The sequence below is a fragment of the Lates calcarifer genome, linkage group LG7_1 (assembly GCF_001640805.2).
Source record: "Lates calcarifer isolate ASB-BC8 linkage group LG7_1, TLL_Latcal_v3, whole genome shotgun sequence".
Classification (NCBI taxonomy): Eukaryota; Metazoa; Chordata; class Actinopteri; family Centropomidae; genus Lates; species Lates calcarifer.
Window position 1 is genome coordinate 20,350,427 of NC_066839.1, and position 22,657 is coordinate 20,373,083.

Genomic DNA, 22,657 nt, shown 5'->3' on the forward strand with positions numbered 1-22,657 from the left:
GGGATAATGTAGGAGAGGTCACAGGCAGTGACCGTGAAACTGATCCATTCTCCTCTTTCCATCCTGATAAAAGCCACTGATAGTGGCTGCGAAAGACAGAGGTACATGAGACCCAAAACCACCTCTAAGACCTTGAAATGCACCGCAACACACTCAGAAATAGCACTTCATTCAGTGATCTTTATTTCCAAAAGGCAATCACTACATTTAATGTAATGGTTGCATGAGATACTTTGAGCAACGTCCAAGTACAGAGCACAAGCTGCTTGTGTGTCTTAGCACAGGCAGTTAAAAAAAACAAAACAAAACAAAATGCCATGGTAAGCATCATCCTGTGAAGCATGTGGTGGTATACAATCAACACCATATACATCATAATATAGTTTTGCAATATAGCATGCCTTTTTTGTTCCATGTCTTGGTTTTCTTTTTAAGCTTTGACATTTTTGTAGTTCTTAGAAGCGTTTTTAAAACACATGTAGTCCTTACTTTTGCTGCATTCACACTTGCTCAGAACTTCACTTAGTGATGTGTGGGATCAGACAGATAGTGCGCATACACGGACAGTGACTATGTTAACGTGAAGTTGGAGAGTGTACGTGAAAAAGAGAACGTGGACATCATGTCACTGTAATGCAGTCAGCGACACACACTTTTTTATGCACATGGTGTCATTTCCCTCAGTGGTACTTGGTGAGTATGAAAATGCACTGTGCGTTGTGGGAAGAATATTGTCCGCTAAAGCAGCCACCACCATGGCTGAAAGCTGCAGCCGACGCAGAAGTGCCAGCCAAGATGCGGTACCATCAGTACCATTGACGGCCACAAAGTGCTGGCTGTGAAAAACCTCCAACTGCATAGAATTCCATTCAAAAACTCCCAATGTTGCAGGAGTACAGTTTTTTCCATATGAAGAGCTCATTTCCCTTCTTCTGTGCGTCATCGGGGTGGGGGTGAGAATCCACCAAAGAGGTATTAAGGCTTCTAGAGAAGTGTGTTGTGGGGCATGTCTGCTTGACTGATAGGTGTCTCAGCCTATCAAGCACGTCAGCCGTGGTGGTTGCCACTCTCTTGTCCCAACTCAGCTCCATCCACGCTTTGTTCATATTTGGATTTTCAAGGTTGTCGAGGGGTGAACCCAAATCCTCGCTCCAGAATGTCCTTCATTTGTTTGACAGTCTGTGGATATGCTTGAGTCAAGTTCAATGAAAAGTACACAGTGCACTCTCACAGTAATGCGCTTATCTCAAACCATCACTTTGTTGGTGTTCCGTGTACAGCATGGAACAGTCCCTCCTCTTGCATTATGGCTTATCTTCCATTCTGTTGTCATTCATTTTAATGGAGCATAGGTGCAGTCGTTGTCCCCTCATCCTCTCAAAGTGTGAATGCAGCACTTGTCAAACAATGTCAACAACAACCATTAGGACAAAGAGCCCTGAGATAGTGTTCGAAGAGGTCATGATCTAGGTAGCATTTTTGGACATTGTACTGAGACAACAGCTTAGCTTAGGGACCATGCACAGACAACATGTGGCATGTTCTCAGTCGTTTTCATTCACATTTAAATGCACATTTTAAGAAGTGAGTTTCAATAGGCAACATGAAACAGCATGACAACAAACACATAGTGGAAGTGTTACATTTAAATCAAGCTTCTCTCGTGTTAACTATTCTACTCTTTCACAGCAGCTTTTTTTGAGTGACTTTTTTGTTCATCATTTTTGTGTATTACTTATGTTCTGACATGAGCCACATATGGAGTCACAGCACCGATTTGAGGCCCATGTGCACATGTCTGACCTCATTTAAACTATTTCCAATCATCTCATTGTCAATTAGCGTCCATTAAAAGTGACACATTCAGCAGTGTCATCTCTGCATCTCATTCCAATTCATTATACCAACACTTTTAATAAATTTTCTCAAATTTCTGTTCAGCATTGTCTGATTTTATCTCAAACGATCTCACACCAGTGTGAATCTGACTTTTCCTGGCTGACAGCTCGTAGAGCTAAGTCTACCAGCCTCTCTCTCTATGCTTATGGATAATTCCAGATTTATTGCAACTTGGGTCCAGTTGAAAGCAATCTGAAAATAACATAGTTTTGGCCATCATTTGTATCAGTGATGATAACAACGTACTCATCAAGAGAACTACTAAAATATGGGATCATGCCGACATTGTAAAGACAAGACAAAACTCACCAGGCCAAAGTCTTCTGTCAGAGGAGTATTCTGCCACATCAGCAACAACAGATCAGTTTTGCTACTTTAAAAAATATGAAACCATCTGGAAAGGACCAATCGCCTCATTGATCCTATTTACTTCTAAAACCTGACAGTACCAGCTCAAGTTTTGGACAAACTATCGAACACTATCTCTCCCTGTATGTTCAGTATTACCTTATTAACAAGTGGTGTGCAGGTCCACGGGATAACAGGAGATAACCAGTAGCTGCTGGATGTACAGTTAAATACAAAATACACACCGGACACAAAGCAGTAAGTGCTTAAATTAACAACAGCTTCCTGGCTGGTAGGTTTATCATTTAATATACATGTAAATTGGTAATAGCAAGAAACAAACAAAACCTGTATTTATCTGTGTGTGATATGCAGACAATGCGGAACTGATCCAACACTTTGGTGAATGCTTGTAAGACAGGTGCAGTTGTGTTCATTGTTGCTGGTTGATGTACACTCATTTTAGCATACACCCTCGTGAAGATTATGCATCTGGATCTCTGCAACTTTAGCTCCTATTAGCTAAGTTGGCTATGAGTACAGTGTTAGTATAACTGAGAGAAATAATGGCCACAGATGCAGAACTAAGACCTAAGTTATCATCCTTTAAACATCTACTAGCTGACAACATTTTTTAGTATGACCACCATTTGGCATAGCACAGTTGCAGAAACCCTACTGGGTCTTGCATTTATAGAACACAAAAAGTGTCCATCTGATCCATAGGGCACAGTGAATACTTACAATATATAGCACAAAGGGACAGGTATTGTCCCTGCTTAAGCACACACAGGGATAAGGGAGACCTAAGGCACTAAAGGTGGTATTTAAAACCTTCTTCACTGTCTACGGGCCCATCTGAATATGTAGCTCTTTTGTTTCCAGTGATTTTTCACTCTCGTTTTCTTTGGTCTGCTCTGGAATAAACCCATTCTGTGGCTTACAAGCTTCCACAAACAGTGGAAAATCAGACAAGCTAGTGTTGCACTCCTTGTCTTCATTCTCATCCTCTCCTTCGTCCTTCCTTTTCCCTTCATCTGCAGAGGGTGTGCTGCAGTCGAAAGCAGGCGTGCTGTAGCCGTAGGCCTCGCTGTGAGGCCGGCGAGCCTCGTCCGGGATGTTCTTCTTCAGGTCCCGATTCCTGTTGCGCTTGGCCAGCTTGGTGACGGAACCCAGGCGGTTAAAAATGTTGTCCTCAGATGTGGTCTGGTGGTCAGAGCGCCGGTCGCACTGCTCGGCCCCCCGCACTCTGAGGTTGTTCAGTTTGGTGTCGATGCTCTCCTGGGAGGAGGTCTTATAGCTGTTAGTGTCCAGGCTGTTGAAGATGGCACGGCGCTCTGGGGAAAGCATGTCCAGCGACACGGCACGCTGGTCCAGGCCCAGTTGCCGTCTCTCCATGCTCCGGATGGTGGCAGCTCGCTGCAGCTTGTCATGGACCTCAACACTCATACGCCTACGTGTCTCCCGGAACTCTGCTCGCACGTTTGCTTTCCACTCCGCTGCGTGAGCCTTGATCTCTCCAACCTAAGCCAAAGACATTTACAAACCAGTGCATCAGTTGCTCAAAAATAATGCTGCAGCAAAATGATAAGGTCCCTTTCAAGAAAAATAAAGGCGAAATAAGTAATCTATTGCATTTTTTTCAACCTTGACAACCAATATAAATTTCTTCAACAGTGACAAAACTAATCTCAACCCAATCAGGTCTAACACACATTGCATCAGTGGTTCCCATCCAGGGAATCATGAAATAATTAACAGGATAGAAAAGAAAATATATTTCTGGAACACAAAATAATGCATTTCTCACAGTCTCCTCTAATCTTTGTTGTTTTTCCTGCAAATTGTCAGATCATTCTACTTTCTCAGGCCTATAAAGCATTCTAATAACCTGAGACATAAAGATAACTTCTTGACTGTTTACAGCTCATAATTAGACTGTTTGCTTTGTTATAGTGAGCTTAGCAGAAAGTCTATTTGTTTCACAGATATGAAGCGTTGTATTCTTCTGCTTCTGATAACTTCCTAAAGTATTTGGCTTTTGTTCAGATGAACAAAGCATTTTAAAGTCATAACCCAGCTAACGCACAATGTTTGTGCTCCATGTTGCATATCTGTGTAAGAAGAACCAACACACAAACCACGTTTCACCACCTACAGATTGATGTTCTCTTAAACTCCATCTCCATCAACATAATGTGATGTGCATCTGGACGCACTGTCAGAATAATAACGTGATGATCTTGCATTAACACCTGGTATTACTAAGCATTGTCTGTGGCTGTATTCAGCTGCTTGTGATTTGATCTCAGTATATAATGTGTGTAGGCAAGACTGGCAAACTCTTCAACAAACAGGCTGTGTCCTGGGTCGATAGAGGTGATGTGGAAGGCTCTCAAGACCCCCACTCTAAGGTGGAGGTCAAGTGACAGGACATTGGCTACCTCTGGGCAGCCTTGAAATTGCAAAATTGACAAACATTACTCATATGGTAAGAGGTTAGGATAGGATTCAGTAACATCAACAAACATGATAAATGATGAATCAATCTATAAACAAAATAGTGAATACATTATGTATTGCACAGATACAGTTGTTGGTTGCAGCCCTGTTTGGTATTTGATACATCAGAAAATATCAAAGCTTGTGCTGCACTGGTCAGGGATTTAATATGACCTTCATATCAACATTAATCATTCATTGTGACGGCATACCTCTTCTTTAGTTTTTTTGGACAGCACCCTCAGCCAGTCACCAATCATGTTGAGCACAGCAGCAAAGTAGGCTAGACCACCCAGGATCCAGAACCACACCAGTGGTCTGTACCACTTGCGGTACTCAATCCTCCGGTCTCCCCCTGATTAGAAAACAAGACATGAATGAATGAATGAATGAAGAGAGTTCATCACTTTGCTGCTGCCAGCATGCATCTGTAGTGGAACACTTCAGGGAATAATCAGAAGCAATAATCAACGACTGATTTTCTCATTAGCTGGATGTCACACCAGGCTAGCGAGCCCTTCATCCGTCACACACAAATCTCTCCTCCATTGGAGACATCATCAGTGAGACTGAAACAGAGGACAAGTCAGGCCTGAGCTGAGCTACTGTACAAAATATAGGCATTGCTATTGTGCATGAGCTCTGAAGATGAAGATGATTCGCACAGTTTTACCAAGAAAACATAAGGTTTGGGGTTGTAAAGCACACACAGAAAAAGTGACAGTGAAAATGTCTCCACTTTCTTCTGCATCAGGATTCACAGAATTGTTTTTGTTTGATTGTTCTTTGTGATGAGTTTTGACAGAATGGCAATGCAGGTAACTGTCATTTATGTTAACTGTCACTTTGTGATGACCATACATTTTTGCAAGAACATAAATGATCCAGCAGAATGATGTCCCTCTACAACTGATCACAGCCTTCATCAATACCGAAATGATTACATCTGCAGTTTTCACTGTTGTAACTTCAACAGTTACAACAGTTACAACTGTGAAAGAACAGAACGCTGTGTGTGTTAGAGGGCCTCTTCAGATGTGTCTCATGTTCCTGAGTTTTTACTCATGATGAACACTTTTTTTTTTCATTTCTTTGAGAATAAAATATTTTATAAATGAACTAAGGCTAAATTATAATAAGTAATAAAACTGTAATCAAGAGCCTAAAGGATAACATTTTAACCTGGGCCTTATTTTCACGTTTTTGGGTATAAGTGAGTGACAGGACAAAAACTGCTGCCAGACTGCCTCAATCAGTTAGTTAGTTAGTTTGTGGTACTTTTACTCAAGTAAAGGATCTGAATACATCTTCCACCACTGCAAGTCACACAATAACACAAACAAAGCAGCAGACATGTAAATTTATTGGTTTCGTCAATGGAGTCCTGTAGTGACATATAGTGCTGCAGTAGCAGTTCACAGTTGCTGGGTACACCATTCATGATGAATACTGCACCACTTCCAAGGATTTTTGTCCCTATCAATCATTTGCACCCTGCAGTTACCCTTTAATGCCATCCTAGCCTGATACAACTTTCAACATGCTTTCTGATGTATCTATTACTAATCAATAATATGTAAACAACAAAACTGGTCAGGCATTTCAATTTATTGATATGCTGACTATTAATGATAAGCTCTCACCTGCCACATAGTCACCTATTCCAACCGTTGTCAGAGTAATGACTACAAAATACGTCGACTCCAGAGCAGTCCAGCCCTCAATGTGTTTGAAGATCACAGCTGGGATGGTAACGAACAAGATGCAGCCAGCCAGGATGAAGAGGAGGGTGGAGGCCACACGGATTTTAGTCTGACTGATCTGGTTGTGTTTATTCTGTAAGATAAAGACACACACACATAGTATAAAGCAGTGTAAGAGAATACAGTGTTTACAGTATATAGCTGTGAGGAGGATGAAGTTCATTGGTTCAGCAGGAGGCAGTTTGTTTCCATTTAGTTGAACCATGGTTCACGTTTATTCTGATGCTGAGATTTTTAAACTAAAGACAGTTTGTAACGTTTTGTTCTCATATGCTTCTAAGCCACATTATTCCAGGTGTCCATCCCGATTCTGTCTGATGGAACAAATATGCTTCAATTTTAATCAATACAATTCAATCTACTATCTGTATCTATTTATGTCACAGCAATTATTTATCCTCTTATCCATAATATGTGAGGCTCTCTGCACAATACCTACTTATACTGACTTTATTCCAATAAATTCATGGCCTGCCCAATTACAGTTTACTGGGAAGTTTACAGCAGCTCTTGCAAATGTCCTTAAAACTATAGAAACACAGACCTAAACGATACACCAACGTAGGTTGTGAGTGAACAGAAAACTGCTTTAGCTGAAACTGAAGTCAATCTCAGCTGTTGAAGTTTCTCTTCAATAGCTGAGGTTGCAGCGAGTTGCCTCGCCTTTTTCAATGACTTGGATCCCTTTTGGAAGAAGAAACCTTCAATCCAGGGGCCTCTCATGAAGCTATGAGGGTGAATACACCGTGTACAAGAGAAAGCTCTCCTCCGAGCCCACTGTAAACAAGTTTCATTAAAAGATACATTTTTTAAATGGAGGGCAATGCCTCTACTGCTTGGGCACCTAGTATAGTATGTATCTGAGTTATTGCAGTTGGAATATAAATGTTATGTGTATAAAATAATGTATTAACTTGACACTGGTCTCAGACAAATATGAAGAAGATTCTGGCAGTAAATTTATGTGCGAAGGACTGAACTGATCCAAGTGCAGCTCTGCAGTATCACATCCCCTAAATGACTGAACCCTAAATAAATCCTGATACATGCCTCAAGACATTCCATAGAGCTTTCAGCAGCTGTCAGTTCAAACTGAACCTTGAAATATCACTAGCCATCAGACATCTGAACAAACTGTGCTTACTGCAGTCTCACTTTGTTAAATATTACTGGGTGCCTTGTCCTCTTGTCTCTTACTGTCCTCATCTTAAACCAATGGCCCACATTAATAGAGTCAATATCATAACCACATCACTTCCACAAAGCTGAGTCATAGATAATAGGATATTTACATTATATCATATATCATTTTACAGTGTGACTCACCCGGAACATCTTCTCCACCTTGGCAATGCTTTTGACAAATATGGTACCTAGCTGGTCCCCGACGCCTGCCAGCAGGAATCCAAACAGCGGGATGCCGAATATTGCATACAGAATGCAGAAAATCTTCCCTCCCTCAGTGCTTGGGGCAATGTTGCCATAACCTGGAGGAGAAAACACAGGAAAAAAAGCAGTTTTGTAGGACTACCTGAAGCAAATAAAAGCACTGGGCAGACTGACTTGACATTACATGCTGTAATGGGTACATTGTTCGATATGCACATTAGACATTGAAGGAATAATTCAGTATACCTTCTTTGTCATTCATGTGAGGCCATTAGCTAATATACACTCTGAGAAACTGTGTTAGTTTCATGTGCTGTGCATTTCAAATGTAATTTAAAAATCATAAATTATATCTGATCAGGACTCTCAAATAAAAACTAACCACCAAAACCTAACAAGTTTATTCATGAGCAGAATTTGAAGACATTTCCTCCAGGTGTTTCTGAGATATCGCCTTCATGAGAATGGGACAGACTTATGGACAACCCGAAAACATAAACCCTCCGGCTTCAGCTGTTGCCAGTGCAGAGGTGTAAAAAGCTACTGCTGCTACTGATCAATGAGCTAATTCTACTGATGCACTCATTAAAAGCTACCCTGTTATAAGGAACTGGAAAAAATATACAGTGCGTCATGTACACACACCTAATAAAGAGCACAATATCCCAGCAGTGTGAAGCACTGAACTATCATTTTTCTCCACCTCTGGCAATAATTACACAGATAATGTGGACCAGATTTCATTTTGATATATTATAATAATGATACTAATAATCCTCACAGAAACTGGTTTGAGGGATTGCTCATGCTTACAGTCCTTCCTTAAATCGATCTTAGAAAAGAGACAAATACAATTGCAGTTGGGACAAATGGTTTATTTCTTCAAAAACTGAACAATGCAGCTCCACATGAAGCTGTAACCACAGTACCTATGGTTGTGATGACCGTTCCAGCAAAGAAGAAGGCACTACCCAGATCCCAGTGGCTGGAGTTGTAGGAGGTGTCACCGATGGGATTCACTCCGGCATTCACAGCTTCCACAGAGTGCTGGGAGGAAAAGCAGAGACAGAGACACATTAGAAAAAGCCTGGTTGTACTTTGGTTGTTGAGGATTATGTCTTATTGTGATCAGAAATCAGCATCTCTCCTCCTCTTAATGTCTGCTAGACTCTGAGAAGACAGGTTGCAGTTACCTCTGCTACTGCTGTTGTGTAGTTGTGGATGGTGTTAACTATTACTCACATATCTTGGATCACACAAACACATTAGCCACTGTGCCCACAAGGGTGCGACAATAATAATACTCGTCTGTACAGTACGATGTGATTAAAATAGCTGAGCAGAAAATCCTACCAAGGTTCAGTTTTCACTGTAATGTTGTCCTTTTAATCAAACTGTCAGAGGACTGATTGAGCTAAGTGAAGCATAGTGTTAGTTCAGGCTGTGGTCAGCTTGTTGTCAAACAGCCAGATGCTGCAGGACAGATGCCCAGTTTTCCTGTTTGCGGTCAAACCACAACCACCCAGTCGGAAGACTATTCACTGGATTTCAGCTCCCCATTATATCAGGGCTGAGTATCTGCTGCTGTGCTGCTTGTGCTGTCATTCAATGGCATGTTGTGTTTCCTTGGCAATGCCAATAAGCTAGCTACGGCTGTTGAAAATTCAGTCCGTCCATGAATTATTGGCATCCATGGTTTCTGCCTGTACCACTGGCTGATCATTTTGCTGTGCTGTTGAGTCTGTGTGCATCCATTGGCAACATAATCTTATTTATGAGCTAAATTGGTCTGTGCTTATTGCCTGTGGTGGTTTGAAGTTGTTTTGGGGGTTTTCTATTAGCTCATGTATGCTATTTACCTAACCACTACAGAATACTTTCCTCAAACTTGGATTATGATTGTTCATATTATAATGGGGCTACAGCTAAACTCCTGGTTATTGCTCACGTGGTTAGCTTTAAGAGAGGAGAAGAGGCCAGGTTTTGTTTCTGCTAATGCTTATTATGCAAGGAGCAATCATTATGTTTTGGAGGATTATCTCTCTCAGCAGAATTCTCTTCACTGTTCAGACTTATCGAGAGTTCCTCAAACCTGCAAAACCATTTGTTATAAATTCTTAATTCTTTCACCTACGTGTCTCTGAATAATATCTGCTTACCAACAAACATCCAACCTCAAAGCTATTTCTTCTAATTCTAAGTTAATGTATCAGAGTTCATACAACTGTAATGTTCTCCACTGATTCCAAATGCCTTCACCTCAGTGGTATATGCTTTTTGCATTTTGGCTGTTTCCACCAACACAAGTTCAACTATATTCCACTAAATCAGCTCATCCTCTCATCTGAGTAGTATTCAGATTGACGGGGCACTGAGTTCAGGCTCAGCTCAACATGCAATCACTAACTGATGACTGTCAAAAGAAAAAAAATGTCACTTCACTTTATTATAACTCACTTTTCATTTCCTTTCCTTTCCTTTGTTATTCTTCATAGTTGTGTCAAAATGAGATACACTTTTTCCTTTTTAATAAATTTACAATAATTTTGACAATTCTGTTTTTGCTTTGTCATGATGGGGTATTGAGTGGGCAATGATGAGGGAGAAATGAATTTAAATGATTTTAGTTTAAGGTTGCAACATAACAAAAAAATGTGACAGATGCTATCATTTCTGAATGTGCTGCACATAAGCTTTATTAAAAATTGGGCTACTTTTATGATGATTGGGCAGGTTCGAGGCTCTGATTGGGCCAATCTGGCAATACTGTCTGTTGCTGGTTCAAGCTGCTGCATTTAGTCCAGAACAAGCTAGCCAATGCTAGCCTTGTTTATGAGGTTAACAGCTCAGCATCCACTTCCTATCTGTAACAGCTGTCACACCATGATTGTTTCTGCAGCTTTTTCAGTCTTTGATTGAGCTCTTAGCCAGTAAGTTCCCTAACATGTATCACAGCTGTGACAACACTGAAAACAGAATATAGATTAGTTGAATAGACAATGTGTCATCATCACTCTGCTTGAGCATCAATAACACGTCTCAGGGGACAGTGGAAAGAAAATTTCTCTGACTTCTCCACTCCATCACCCTGTTCATCCTGTTACATAACACTGCCGCTGCTGCTCTGCCTCTCTGCGTGTGCCCCTGCACAGTGTATAAGTTTGGCCGAGGTGCAGGGAGGGGGCACAGAGACAAGGATGATATCAGTGATATCACACTCAGTGCCGGTCTGCTCTGCAAGTGTCCATCCTGGCAGATGGAGACTCAGTGTAATGAGCCCCACTCAGGGTGTGACAGATAGCTGTGTGGCCAGCTGAAGGACAACACAAGGACACAACTGATCCACTTCATCCACAGGGAGTCAAACTCTGATCAAAAGTTCAGTACCTACAATACTGTAGAAAACAAGTGCCATCGTGTTTTCAGAATTTTGGCATTGACATGGTACTGAAGTATCAGTTCCAGTGACACCCCTATGACCTGCCTGATTGCTCTTTCAGCTTCACTGTAATGAGAGAAAGGACATAGTTGTAATAAATTGTCCCTTGCACTCAGTAATAACATGAAACCATACAGAGTATGTTGTTAGGGATTTGGAGGCAGCGTCTCAGCACGGAGCACAGTGCAAAGTGAAAGGAGCTCTTTGGCCTTTCTGCTACCATTTAAATCAAAGGGAAGCCAGGCCTGGAAATGTCACTGAGGGAGGCTGTCACCTGCTCTCTGCTGGAGCAGACAGAAAGGGCTGAAGTGATATTCATCTGGTTTTGGATCCTTGACTGTGACAGAGGCCTACCCATCCTATGGCTAAAACCCCTGAGCTGAGTTGGTGGAGCAGCTGGCACTTCTCCACGCTGTGCTTATCAGCTGTCCTGTGTCCCCTACCACCATGAAATCACTTTCATGTTCTATTTGAGCAGGGACTCTGCAGTACTCGAGGTAAAAGACCCACAGCTCAGGCTCCACCGGGGTGGGAGACTGAATGCTGACAGTAATATACTATAAGCTGCCTATACTTGTTTGCATTTTGACATTTTCTGCCAGATGATTTCAAGGCAGCTAATGTTTTGCTCAGAATTGTATCATTATGTGGGTGAGAAATGTCTCTATTTTGACTGTATGACACTAAAACTCTTACTACAAATCAGAATACTGATTGCCTCAGGGTTGTGGCTCTTTATGCTACAGAAGCTCTGGGATACATGCCTTTTTTTCTGAATGAGAACTTCCATTTACAAAATATTAACTAATTAATTATACTGATTTCATTAGAGGAAAGTAGTACTAAAATTGCATTTGGTTCTCACAAAAAACTGAACTGAAATGAACTGCTATGAGAACAGCGGTAGCTCTCAATTATGGTATCTTTGCTGTTGGAAACTGGGGAGCTATGTCGTCTATAACAATGACTACAGATGTAATGATCCATCGATCTATATCAATTCAATGATCAGTGATCCAATAACATCGATCGGACATCATACATATTTTAACATCCCTCGTACTTCATCTTAACAGTCTGAACAGCGTTTCTTCACTAACCCAACACTAACATGATGTATAACATAACAGTCCATCACAATATAATCATTTGTAAGTCGCACCTTTATCTTTCTCTGCCTGAGAGCACGCTCCTCCAAACAAAATGCGAGCGGTGCCATGGCAAGCAGCTAGAAAAAAGTCAGTGAAGATTCTGTCTCTGCTCTGGTGAATACATCAGCAGCGTGGTAACATTTTGGATTCTGGAGAGAGTCAACTGACAAGTCACATGCTGTGTTCCTGCCTTAATGTATACAAATAGGAATTTACTGTTCTTTTACAGAATGTGAAAAACTAAATATCAGAATGTGGCTCGTTAAAAGTGAACAGGATGTCTATTTTTATTAAAAGAGAAGATTGTTTTTCATTTAAATGTCTGGTTGAGTTCAGGAATAAAAATGTCAAATGATATTTTAGTTGCCAGTTTGTGATTTGATATGAATGGAAGTGATTGTGTCAAATTAGCAGATGATATTGTCTCATATCGATCGCTTGGTCCTGAATCGAACTGAATTGAAATCGTATCATAGCAGTGATGTGTGATATCGGCAAACATCGAATCGTTGCCCACTGAATCAATTGTGATTTACACCCCTAACAATGACCACAATCCCTTCCTGTCCCAAAATGAAACAGTTTCTTTTCACAAATTTACAACAGGAAGCAACCACTACAAAATCAACTTTCTGGACTTTGTAATCTTCAAAGACAAAAACAACATGATTCAGATTATCTATCAATAACCCACAGACTGCAACACTGTTTTACTGTTTTAGCAATTGTACTGATGATTAATGTCTGAGAATTCATCCAAGCCTTTAAGTGTTTCAACATCTAATGTTAAATAACTCCATCGGTGCAGCCTGGCTCCCTTTCGCCCACAACAAGCAAGCAGCTAATATTCAGCTAATATTTATAATAACAATGAGTCAGGAGGATACAGCTGGAGGTCGCCTCGCGTCAGCATTTAATGTAAACACAGACTCAATAAGAAAGACTGCTCTGTTCTGCAGGTCTCAGGAGAGAATAAGCAGAGCAAATTAATCATCAACTTCATTACTTGTACAGTCCCAAGGGAGAAATAGTGTAATGCCATCTAATGGTAATCACAGTAGGGAGTCACACAGCTGTGTCTGATTTCAGCCATTTCAACTACAAGAACTTTTCCAGGAACCCAAGGGTCATTTACAAACTGAGGAACCTTACCTGCTGTTTTGATTTGAGGAAGCAGAGTCTCATTTTGTTTGTGGCACCAAAAAATCCTTGTTCAAGAGGAGGTACTTTTTTTTAGCAGACTTTTACTAAGTTCCTAAATATTGATACTGAGGGAGAAGGAAACTGTCTCTGATCTCTCAACAAACTTCAATTACAAGCTTCAGTTACAATGGGGTCTCCATCTCATCTGTCATATCTATTCAAGACACAGTAAAGACCACTGACTGATGACTACTATTCTAGAGTGACCTTGACTTTCTGTCACTCATTAATTCATTAGATACCCTATTAGGACACATAGTCTCAGGTTAGCCAATGAGAGCTCTAACTAACAAGGCTGCCATCCCATTTCCTGCTTGTCCAGAATCCTGCCATCTCTCTAATCATACTGAACCGGCTAGGAGACAGAGTTGTGGGGTAAAGATTAGGAAGGCCAAATGATGGGGACAACAGGCTTTGCAGCTGAGCATCCAGTGTGGCTGTGTTCAGGAATACTGGAAACACTTTTGCCTGAAGACAGTTCGTCAATTTAATCCTGCTTCTTGGACCCAGTTGCTTTTTAGAGTATTTCTACTGTTGTTGCTGCCGGACCAAGTGATGAATAATTAATTTCTTGTCAGAGGCTTTCAAGACCTGAAGACTTGATTTAACCTCTTTGAGCTAAGAATGTGTGCAATTATCACTGCATATATCAGTTCTGGTGTTAGCAGGTCTCAAGCGTCACAGCAAACAGAGGTAAGCTGTAATTAAGATTTGTGTTTAATTGCAAGAGTGCACAGTGAATGCTGTTGTCCCAGAGATACAGTGTGTGCTTGAAAAAAACAAAACACACAACCTCTGTACTGTAGCACTTGCACAACAGATACCGCATGAGATATCTCTGTCTGTTCAATGGAGGCCGGTAAAAGTGCACCGCTGCCTGTTTTAACGTTTTACTGCAAGAGAGCAAGCAGCATCGCAGATCCCAGCACGAAGATCTGAAGTCAGTGAGCCTTAACAGCTGCACTCAGCCTGTCTCCCTACAAGCTGTAGCCTTAAGCTCATTCTACAGCACATCTTTACTAGAAAAGGAATTGATCTGATACCTGATAGCTCTCTGGTTTTCACCCATTTCCCTACTTTGCCTAAACAAGATTAATGACCACCTCAGTGTTTGCTTTTAGACCTAAAGGCATACAATTATAGCACTCACTTCCAATTGTGGCATATGTGAGAGCTGCTGGTTACAGAGGTGGGCAGGTTTATAATACAGCTCTGGGTTTACGTGTTTCTCTTGTGTGCCACTGAATGTTTCAGGCAGTGAAATGGAGCTGGCACAGATCCACAGCAGCTTTCCCGGCTCAGCTGCAGCGGCTGTGCTCTGCATTATCCTGTCCATTATCATACAGGGTTTCACTGCTGCCGAGGTCAATAACTGTCCAGGCCAAACAACTGGGTGTTACTACGATGCTTTACGAGTGGCTGTGAGCATTTGGCCTGTGAAAAGCCCTGGTGTTAGCAAAAGTAAGTGCTGCAGCACAAGTGAGATTAAGATCCATTTTTGAGATCTGCCTTTGAGATTCACGATCTCTGGCATTAATCATTAAGTTCGGCCCTCTGGCAGTTAGTAGAAAACTTGTTTCCAAACCATATTCTCAACCAGAGTGAGAGAGGTTTGGCACCTAACACCCAAATAATGTCCAGACAGATTTTACAGGAGAGAAAGACTACATAGCAAAAAAAGAACTGCACTCAGTCAATAGCCCCTTTACAAATGTTGTTTTTGTTTTGTTGCTTTGCTCTTCACTTGCTTTGTGGATGAGTTCTTAGAACTAAATTTGGGGTCTGCTCAGGAGGTGATACTGAGCAGATGTGTCATTGACTGACTACAACCAACAACAGTTACCACCATTTTACAACAATAGAAAGCCAATACCTTACAGCAGAAGAAGAGTTGAGAACAGTATTTGGTGTCTAGAGACCAAAAGCTTTACCAGAAAATGTTCTTGCAGTCCAAAAAGCTATAGAGAATGTTCCTGCTTTAATTGAATTTCATGCAGTCAGTGTTGCACAATTAACTGTTGACAAGTTACATGTGTTCGTCTCACACTGTTAACATGATGGATCTTCACAAATCTTCTTGGAGACTTCAACTGGCTCTATTGCTCTCTGTCCACTCACCTCCCAGGCTGCAGGGCCATCTCCATGTGTGCCATGACTCACCCTGTACTGAGAGACCTATCTTGAGAGGGGCTGAGGGCCCCTCCTCTATGCTTTCTCTCCCTCTCTGTGCAATGCTAAAACTACTTTTTCATTCCAAGTTGCTGATTTCTATTTTAAACCCCCCAAAGAAAAAAAAAAACTCTTGGAGTCCATCTCCTCCTTCCTCATTTCCCGTCCTGGAGGATATTGCTGTTCTTTCAAAAAAAACAACTCTGTGATATCTGAAACTCCTTCCTCCACCCACCAGCTGATGCCTCATGCATTGATCACCCTCACCTGCCATCCACCCTAACCTCAGCCTCTTCACCCTCATTCTTTCCCATCTCTGACTAAACCCCCCACACCCCCAACTCCATCTCTCCTTTTCTGTCCTTTGCTGGTATTATTTTTTTCTGCTGTTCTCCAGCAGTGACAGTGCTTCCTCCCACTCTATCTATAATGGTCCTGTCATGTCTCAAAAAGCCAGAACAAACAAAAAGCCATTACTATAACAGAGAGAAGAAGTCAGCCATGTCATAGATTCCAGGTCCAGAAAGGGATGTATGAATAGATGGAGAGTTTGAAAGTAAAGTGACTACAGCACACCAAGATCTGCAGTCACTGAGCAAAGATACACTGACAATGTTTCCCAGCATTAATACTCTCTGTCTGGTTAGAAAAATCTTGTTTATGAGTTGTTTGTTTATAGTCATGTTACTCCCTGGTTGGGAACAAGTACTACTTATTATTTTTTTTATCAGATTGTAATATTGATGTTTTACCCTGTCTGTTTTTAGAGAGTAATGTTTAAATTCACAACTACTGACTTTACTACATCAATCTGCACATCCCTGGCAACCAGGGACTACAGATGGAAATTAGCTTCCAACTATATCTGGTGCAATAAATGGACTGTGAATTGTCGCTGATAAATATATGATAAAATAATAAAAGTAAGAAAGCTGGTGTTTTCAGAAATAGAATACAGGAGGGAAGGAACACCAGAAAGAAGTTACACAGACACTGCTCTCTCTGTACCGGTTACTGTGAGATTATGACTCATAGAAAACCAAAAGCTCAGCTCTGAATGCTGGTTTTCCTTTTGCCATATTAAGAATCCTGGGAGGGCTAAGAGACAAGCGGCTTCCGGGTGAGGTTTTAATTCAATGCACGTTTCCACTGACAGAGAGCAATAATGTCTGTCATTTAACATCACCCCAGGGGGCACCTGGTGGCAAAGCCAGGACTTGAAGGATGTCACAATCTGGCGTGTATACTAAAGGACAGAGCCGACATAACAAGCACCCAGATTATTATCAATCACAGAGAACACCACCACCCACAGTGCACCAGTGACAGGCTCCCACGAATGGCAGCACCCACACACCACCTGACACCTTACTGAAGGACTTCTCAATAACTTTTAATGCCTTCTCCACCCAAATGTAAGAATTTCTACTGTAAGCTTTATAAACACCTGCAACACTGAGGCAAAGACTCTGCTCTTAGATTTACACCCAGACCTTAGGATGCAGATGTATGCAAAACACACTGCAATCAGAATGTAATGAAGACCCCCAGACCACAACTGCTACGTGAAGAAAAACAAATCTATCTAGTCAATGCGTTGCTAGCTCAAGCTGCTCATCAAATAGACCACATAGCAGCAAGCATTTCCTCCCCAGCATAAATTAAATTTACTTAAAATGGATGTTAAAAGGGCCCCCTCTGAGCCCACACAGCAGCATGGCTTCCCATTTCCTCAGACACTATGTTTGTCCAGCCACTGGCCAATGGTGAGTCCAGCGAACGGACCATTGGCAGAAAATTCTGGCCTACCTATTTTCCATATTGAGAATGGATCACAATGTGGTTAAAGAGCACAAGAAAGCTTACTAATGCCAGGTGTAAATGCAGTGATGTGCTCAGTTGTCATTATCTAAACACAGATCACTATGCAGGGCCATGTAGGAAATGGGCTCTCTATGAATGAAACATTAAAACCAAAGAGACCAATGTTTTTAATTACTGTATCAAATGGAAATAGATGCTTTGTGCATCAAATGCATATTCTGTTCTGTACAGTCTGTACAGTCATTTATGCAAAACTACATTCCACAACTGTGAAATATAGATGGATCCATTACAGTCCAAATTTCAGTCCTTTCTCCCCTGTTTGTGTCCCTGTGCTGAGCTGTGGTGGGGGGCTGCACCATTAAAAGGGGCCATAGCAAGTGAAGACCTGAATGATGTGTAAACTGGTTGCCAGGAAAAAATTGTAGCACCCTCCAATCAAAAGCAACTATGTAGGAGGTCAGTGTAGCACCACAAGCTGACCTGTAAAACTAATAGTCTGAAGAGAAGTGATAAAGAATGGCACCCTGAACTTAACTTTATAATGCTTCAAGTAATTATTAAACATCATTTCAGTCTATTTTAAAGTCACACTTACCATAATCCATTACCTCTTCACAATCCTCACTCTCAACAAGTCATATTTTTGCTAATTGATTTACATGGTGTAATATTTTTGCAACAAATAACCACTGTATAAGAGCTAATAGGTTTGCGGGGTGCAGTCTTTTTTATTTAGTGATGTGTAAACAAGGATAAGTTTGAACTAATGAACAGGTGGTGCATCTGGCTCCTGCTGGCTTGAACCACACTAGGCTCAGCTTGAGTTACATCATCACTGTCTCTTTTTTATTTTGACTTATTTTGTCTTTTTTTGATGAATCAATTCAAAGCTCACATAAGGATGAAAAGAAAATCTCAAGTTCCCGGTGTGACATCGCTTCAACACTTTGAACAGTTCTTTGTTCAACCAACAAACCAAGCCTCAGAGATTCAATTCATTGACTAAGTATCCTAGTTAAGTAAATTTTATTTTCAGATTCCCACAACTTCAAGGTGTTTCAAGGATGTACGAGAGCCATTAAGATATCTAGACTCTTGTATGTACTAGACAGTTCTGTGTGGTTTGTATCCAGTTCCAGGGTGGCTGGCAGAGTGTGGAGTATGTGTGGAGCTTGAATGGCATCGGATCAATATGAAGCTCAAGTTTCAGTAGACCTGAGTCCCCACTGGGGACCACATCCAGGGCTAAGGAAAGGCTGGAGTATCGACCGGTGGCTGCTCTTACCTTGATGATAGCCTCCAGTTCGTCTGGGGACACACACGGGTGTTTCTGCAGGAAGGCTGCCTTCTCCGCTGTGATGGTGATCTTCTGGTTGTTTTCAAAGGGCTGCTCCAGCGCCTGGAACACCAGGCCACCTGCCACCAGGTAGGCCACCACCACCACGAACACCGCCAGCACCGTCTTCAGCTTCATCATGGTGAAGGGGGCTGAGCCGTCAGCCACCGCCTCCATGCTGGCCACCATGCTGGCGGGGCGGGAGGAAACTGAGAGCCGCGGCAGAGCACAACCCATCGGGTTCTGCATGGTGGCCACGCTGGCGTGCACCAGACTGGACTGAAGCATGCCTGGCTGTACCTTCTTTGGGGGGACCAGGTTGGTCTGGACTGCCACTGAAACGAAAGGACAAATGAACAACTCTGTAACTCTGCAGTATCTGCATGATATAGTGATGTTTCCTGCTGACAAACACTCTGATATATAACAGATGAAGAGCATGAATGCCCTTGTATGCAAGCGCAACAATCTGTTTTATTTCAAAAATGTCTGCTAATACCTTTAGGCAAAAAAAAGTGGAAGGAGAGAGAAAGAAAGTCCTCAGGCAGATCAACACAATAGACCATATGGTGGATATAAAGTGATCAGAGACAGGCTGAATGCTTCTTAAAACACAGACAGAAAGACCTTTACAGAAAGAGAAAAAGGACTACAGGGACTATTTCTTTTAGCCTCCAGAAGCCATTTTACCCCAGGATTCATATTTGCCTGTTTGATATAAAGGAAGGATGTCTGCATCTTTCAGGACTGATGGGCTTTCAGGGCAGACAGGCAGAAGGAAGAAGGCTCTAATGTCTTTTACCAACAGCTATTAAGCACAGCTACACAGTACGTAATAGCAGAGTGCTCCACCTGGCTGCTCTATCAACCTCTCTGCTCACAAATGCTCCAGTGCTGCATGGAAAGAACACAAATACATGACCTCCAAATAATAGTAAAAGCCTCTTGTATAAACTGTGTAAAAACAAAAACATCCTAATGTAACTGTTGTCTTCATTTACGTCTCCTGTAAGGCCTACAGATTTATTCTAGAAAGAAGCACCTGGGGACACCATGCACCTTTTGTTTTTCTCTGAAAGCCTGCACATCTGACTGCGGACTGACAGAAAATCAGCTCATCCCAGCTACTGCACCCCAACTGTTTCCTCCATCTGCGTGACGCGTGTGATGTATGCTACAGGTACCAGTCAGTGTGAGTCAACTGATGTGCGCATCGTGATGTAGCCGGTGTGTGCTGTGTTCAAATGTCAGGATATCTTTGCCTCCGCTGCTTCAATTTTGACTAGTTCTGACCATCCTTTTAAACACCTGTCTGTTGCAAGTCCTCCAAATTTATAGATCTGTTATAGGCTATTAACTGAAGCATCATTACAACAAATACCTATAGAACTTAAATTATAAACTGACTATCTTTATTTTGGACAGAGCACTATTTTTCAACATTGTTCAACAGCAGATGCTGATGAAGCGGATGAAGTTTTTAAAGAAAACTCAGGGTCATTTTCAGAGAGATGCATCTCACAGCTGGAGATGGCTGCGAGATGCAATCAAAAGCTCTGGAACTGGCTAAAAAGTGGACCTTGAGTTACCTGGCTTCACCTCACTAGCGTACCTCATTAAAAGTGCTCAGTGTTAATATACAGAAGGCAACATATTGCCAAATGTCACACCTTCTCCTGCAGTGCCACCAATGATCTCTCAGAACCAACACATTGTGCTTAGACTCCAGTGTGTGTGTGGTGATGAGCTCGTGGTGTAACTGACAAACAAAAGACATTTACATTTCATCGTCTGATCATAATGTTATGTAACTAGAGGGGGGGGTGTGTGTGTGACCGCTGTGCCACATCTCACTGACACGGGGGAACACTTATAGAAACCAATCGACCGCTTTGATTTATGTAACCGATCAGCCAGGAAACCACTTTCTCTGCACTGCTCACGTGAAGGTGTGGTGATGAACGGCACACTTCAGAAATCACAGAACAGAGGGTCATGTGCTGGACATATAAATCACCTGTGCACGCTGTAATGCCTGAGTAAACATGTACTGATGCCGTGGAGGGACGTGACACACATGCAGGATTTTGGGGGGCATCTCATCGGTGGATGAGGTAATGTATCAACCATACCCTGTGTACATCCCTCCGCTGCATCGCGCTGAAGCGTGTGCTGACTGACAGTTTTTTTTTTTTTACATGTTCCCTGCAAAGCCTCATAATTAGCCCGTGTAAATCTATCCCCTGCGCTTTCTCTGAATCATGTCTTGGGTGTCACCACATAAACACATGTTCCCCTCGTGTTTTTGAGCACTGGAGGCGCTACAGTGAAGACGCGGCTGCAGTATTCCCCCCATAGTAAACTTCAGCATGCAGCATCAGCCTTCACTGTACCGTAGCCTATTTCTCTGGAAAGTCAATTTCTGGTCAGCATTAATCTTTTATTGGCAAGCCTGCCGGAGCTGCCAGCTAGAAACAGTGCTGGTGGCTGCAGACCAGGTAGAGGCTGTTCAGACTGTGTAGGGGAGCAGTTTACACAGACTGCAGCATTTCATATCAAAACACGCAGTGATGAGATGATCTGAAAATGAACTTTGACCACATCCACTACAGAATCTAAAGGGAAAATGCAACTGGAACCGCAGTGTTCGACAGACAAAAAAACAAAAGAATGTAAAAGACTAAGTGATGGTCTAACCTGGTGGAGGGTTCATGGTCCCTGGTTTTCTTGGATTCTCAGTCGGAAATTTCATCTTGGTTCTGTGGCTCTTGGTGCTGCTGCTGGGGGGAAATAAATGTCTTTAATCTCTCGGTGTCCTGTCGGTCGATTCTGTCGACTTTAACCGGGAGAGGACGGAGAAAGGCAGGGAGTAAAAACACATCATCCGCGGCGTGTGCTTTCTGTTGTTAGTGGCTGAGAGGCTGGTTGGATGCAGCTTCTCTTCTCTCTTCACCCACCGGCGGTCTTTAGGAGCGCACACCCACTGCTCGTCGCATCACCGTCTGCATTGTGTAGTAGTAAACACGGTGGGCGAGCGCAGCGGGAGACGGTTCCCATTGAGGAATCTAACGTTTACATCGTGCTGGATTTTTTTTTTCCCCTCTATAGTGTGTTTACGTCAGGATGCAGTGGAGCAGCGGCTCTACACTGCCTGTTGTCAGGATCCACCTCTCTCCGACGCAACGCAGCTTCTGCTGTGCTTTGGTTGGGTCTCCACGCCGCGGCGCACCGGCGTGCCAGGCGGCTGCGTACTACAAGACACGACGTCAGTTTACTGAGAAATAACAGGTTGCCTGGAGGAAAGGAAGGAAAGGGAAGGAAAGGAAATAAGAGGGAAGGGAAGGGAAAATAAATGAGCGGGAAGCAAAGGTAGGTAGATGAAGACAGAGGAAAGCAATGGAGAGAAAAGGGGTAAGGTAAGCACAAGTAAAAAAGGAAAGGGAAGGAAATAGAGGAGAGGAAAGCAATAGACAGAAAAGGGTAATGAAAGGTAAGTAAGGACTGGAATGAAGAGGAAAGGAATGAAAAGGAAAAGAAAAGAAGGAAAAGCACAAACTGGCCAGGAAAGAAGATTTTTAAAAAGTGAAGCTATCCTTTTAGAAGTCTGTTTGTCCTCATTGTTTCAGTTGAC

The 22,657-nt window shown here is 42.2% G+C and overlaps 1 protein-coding gene across 1 annotated transcript; it reads right to left on the bottom strand.

Moving 5' to 3' along the window:
* Positions 1-166: 166 nt before the first annotated feature.
* kcnk10a (potassium channel, subfamily K, member 10a) lies at positions 167-22,414 on the bottom strand. The gene is made up of 7 exons (XM_018703363.2): positions 21,724-22,414; positions 18,976-19,361; positions 8,831-8,948; positions 7,839-7,999; positions 6,393-6,585; positions 4,962-5,104; positions 167-3,771 (listed from the first exon to the last, which is right to left on the bottom strand). Exons 1-7 carry the CDS (start codon positions 21,776-21,778, stop codon positions 3,094-3,096), a joined length of 1,734 nt encoding a protein of 577 aa, XP_018558879.1. The 5' UTR covers positions 21,779-22,414; the 3' UTR covers positions 167-3,093.
* Positions 22,415-22,657: the final 243 nt, after the last annotated feature.

What these genes read in the sequence shown, in the direction of transcription:
- kcnk10a (XM_018703363.2), bottom strand. Translation starts at nt 21,778, where the DNA reads ATGAAATTTCCGACTGAGAATCCAAGAAAACCAGGGACCATGAACCCT. An exon ending in AACGGTCATCACAACCATAG is followed by an intron (nt 8,000 to 8,830) that starts GTACTGTGGTTA and finishes TTTCTCCTCCAG; the next exon opens with GTTATGGCAACATTGCCCCA. An exon ending in CCAAAAAAACTAAAGAAGAG is followed by an intron (nt 3,772 to 4,961) that starts GTATGCCGTCAC and finishes TCTTTGGCTTAG; the next exon opens with GTTGGAGAGATCAAGGCTCA.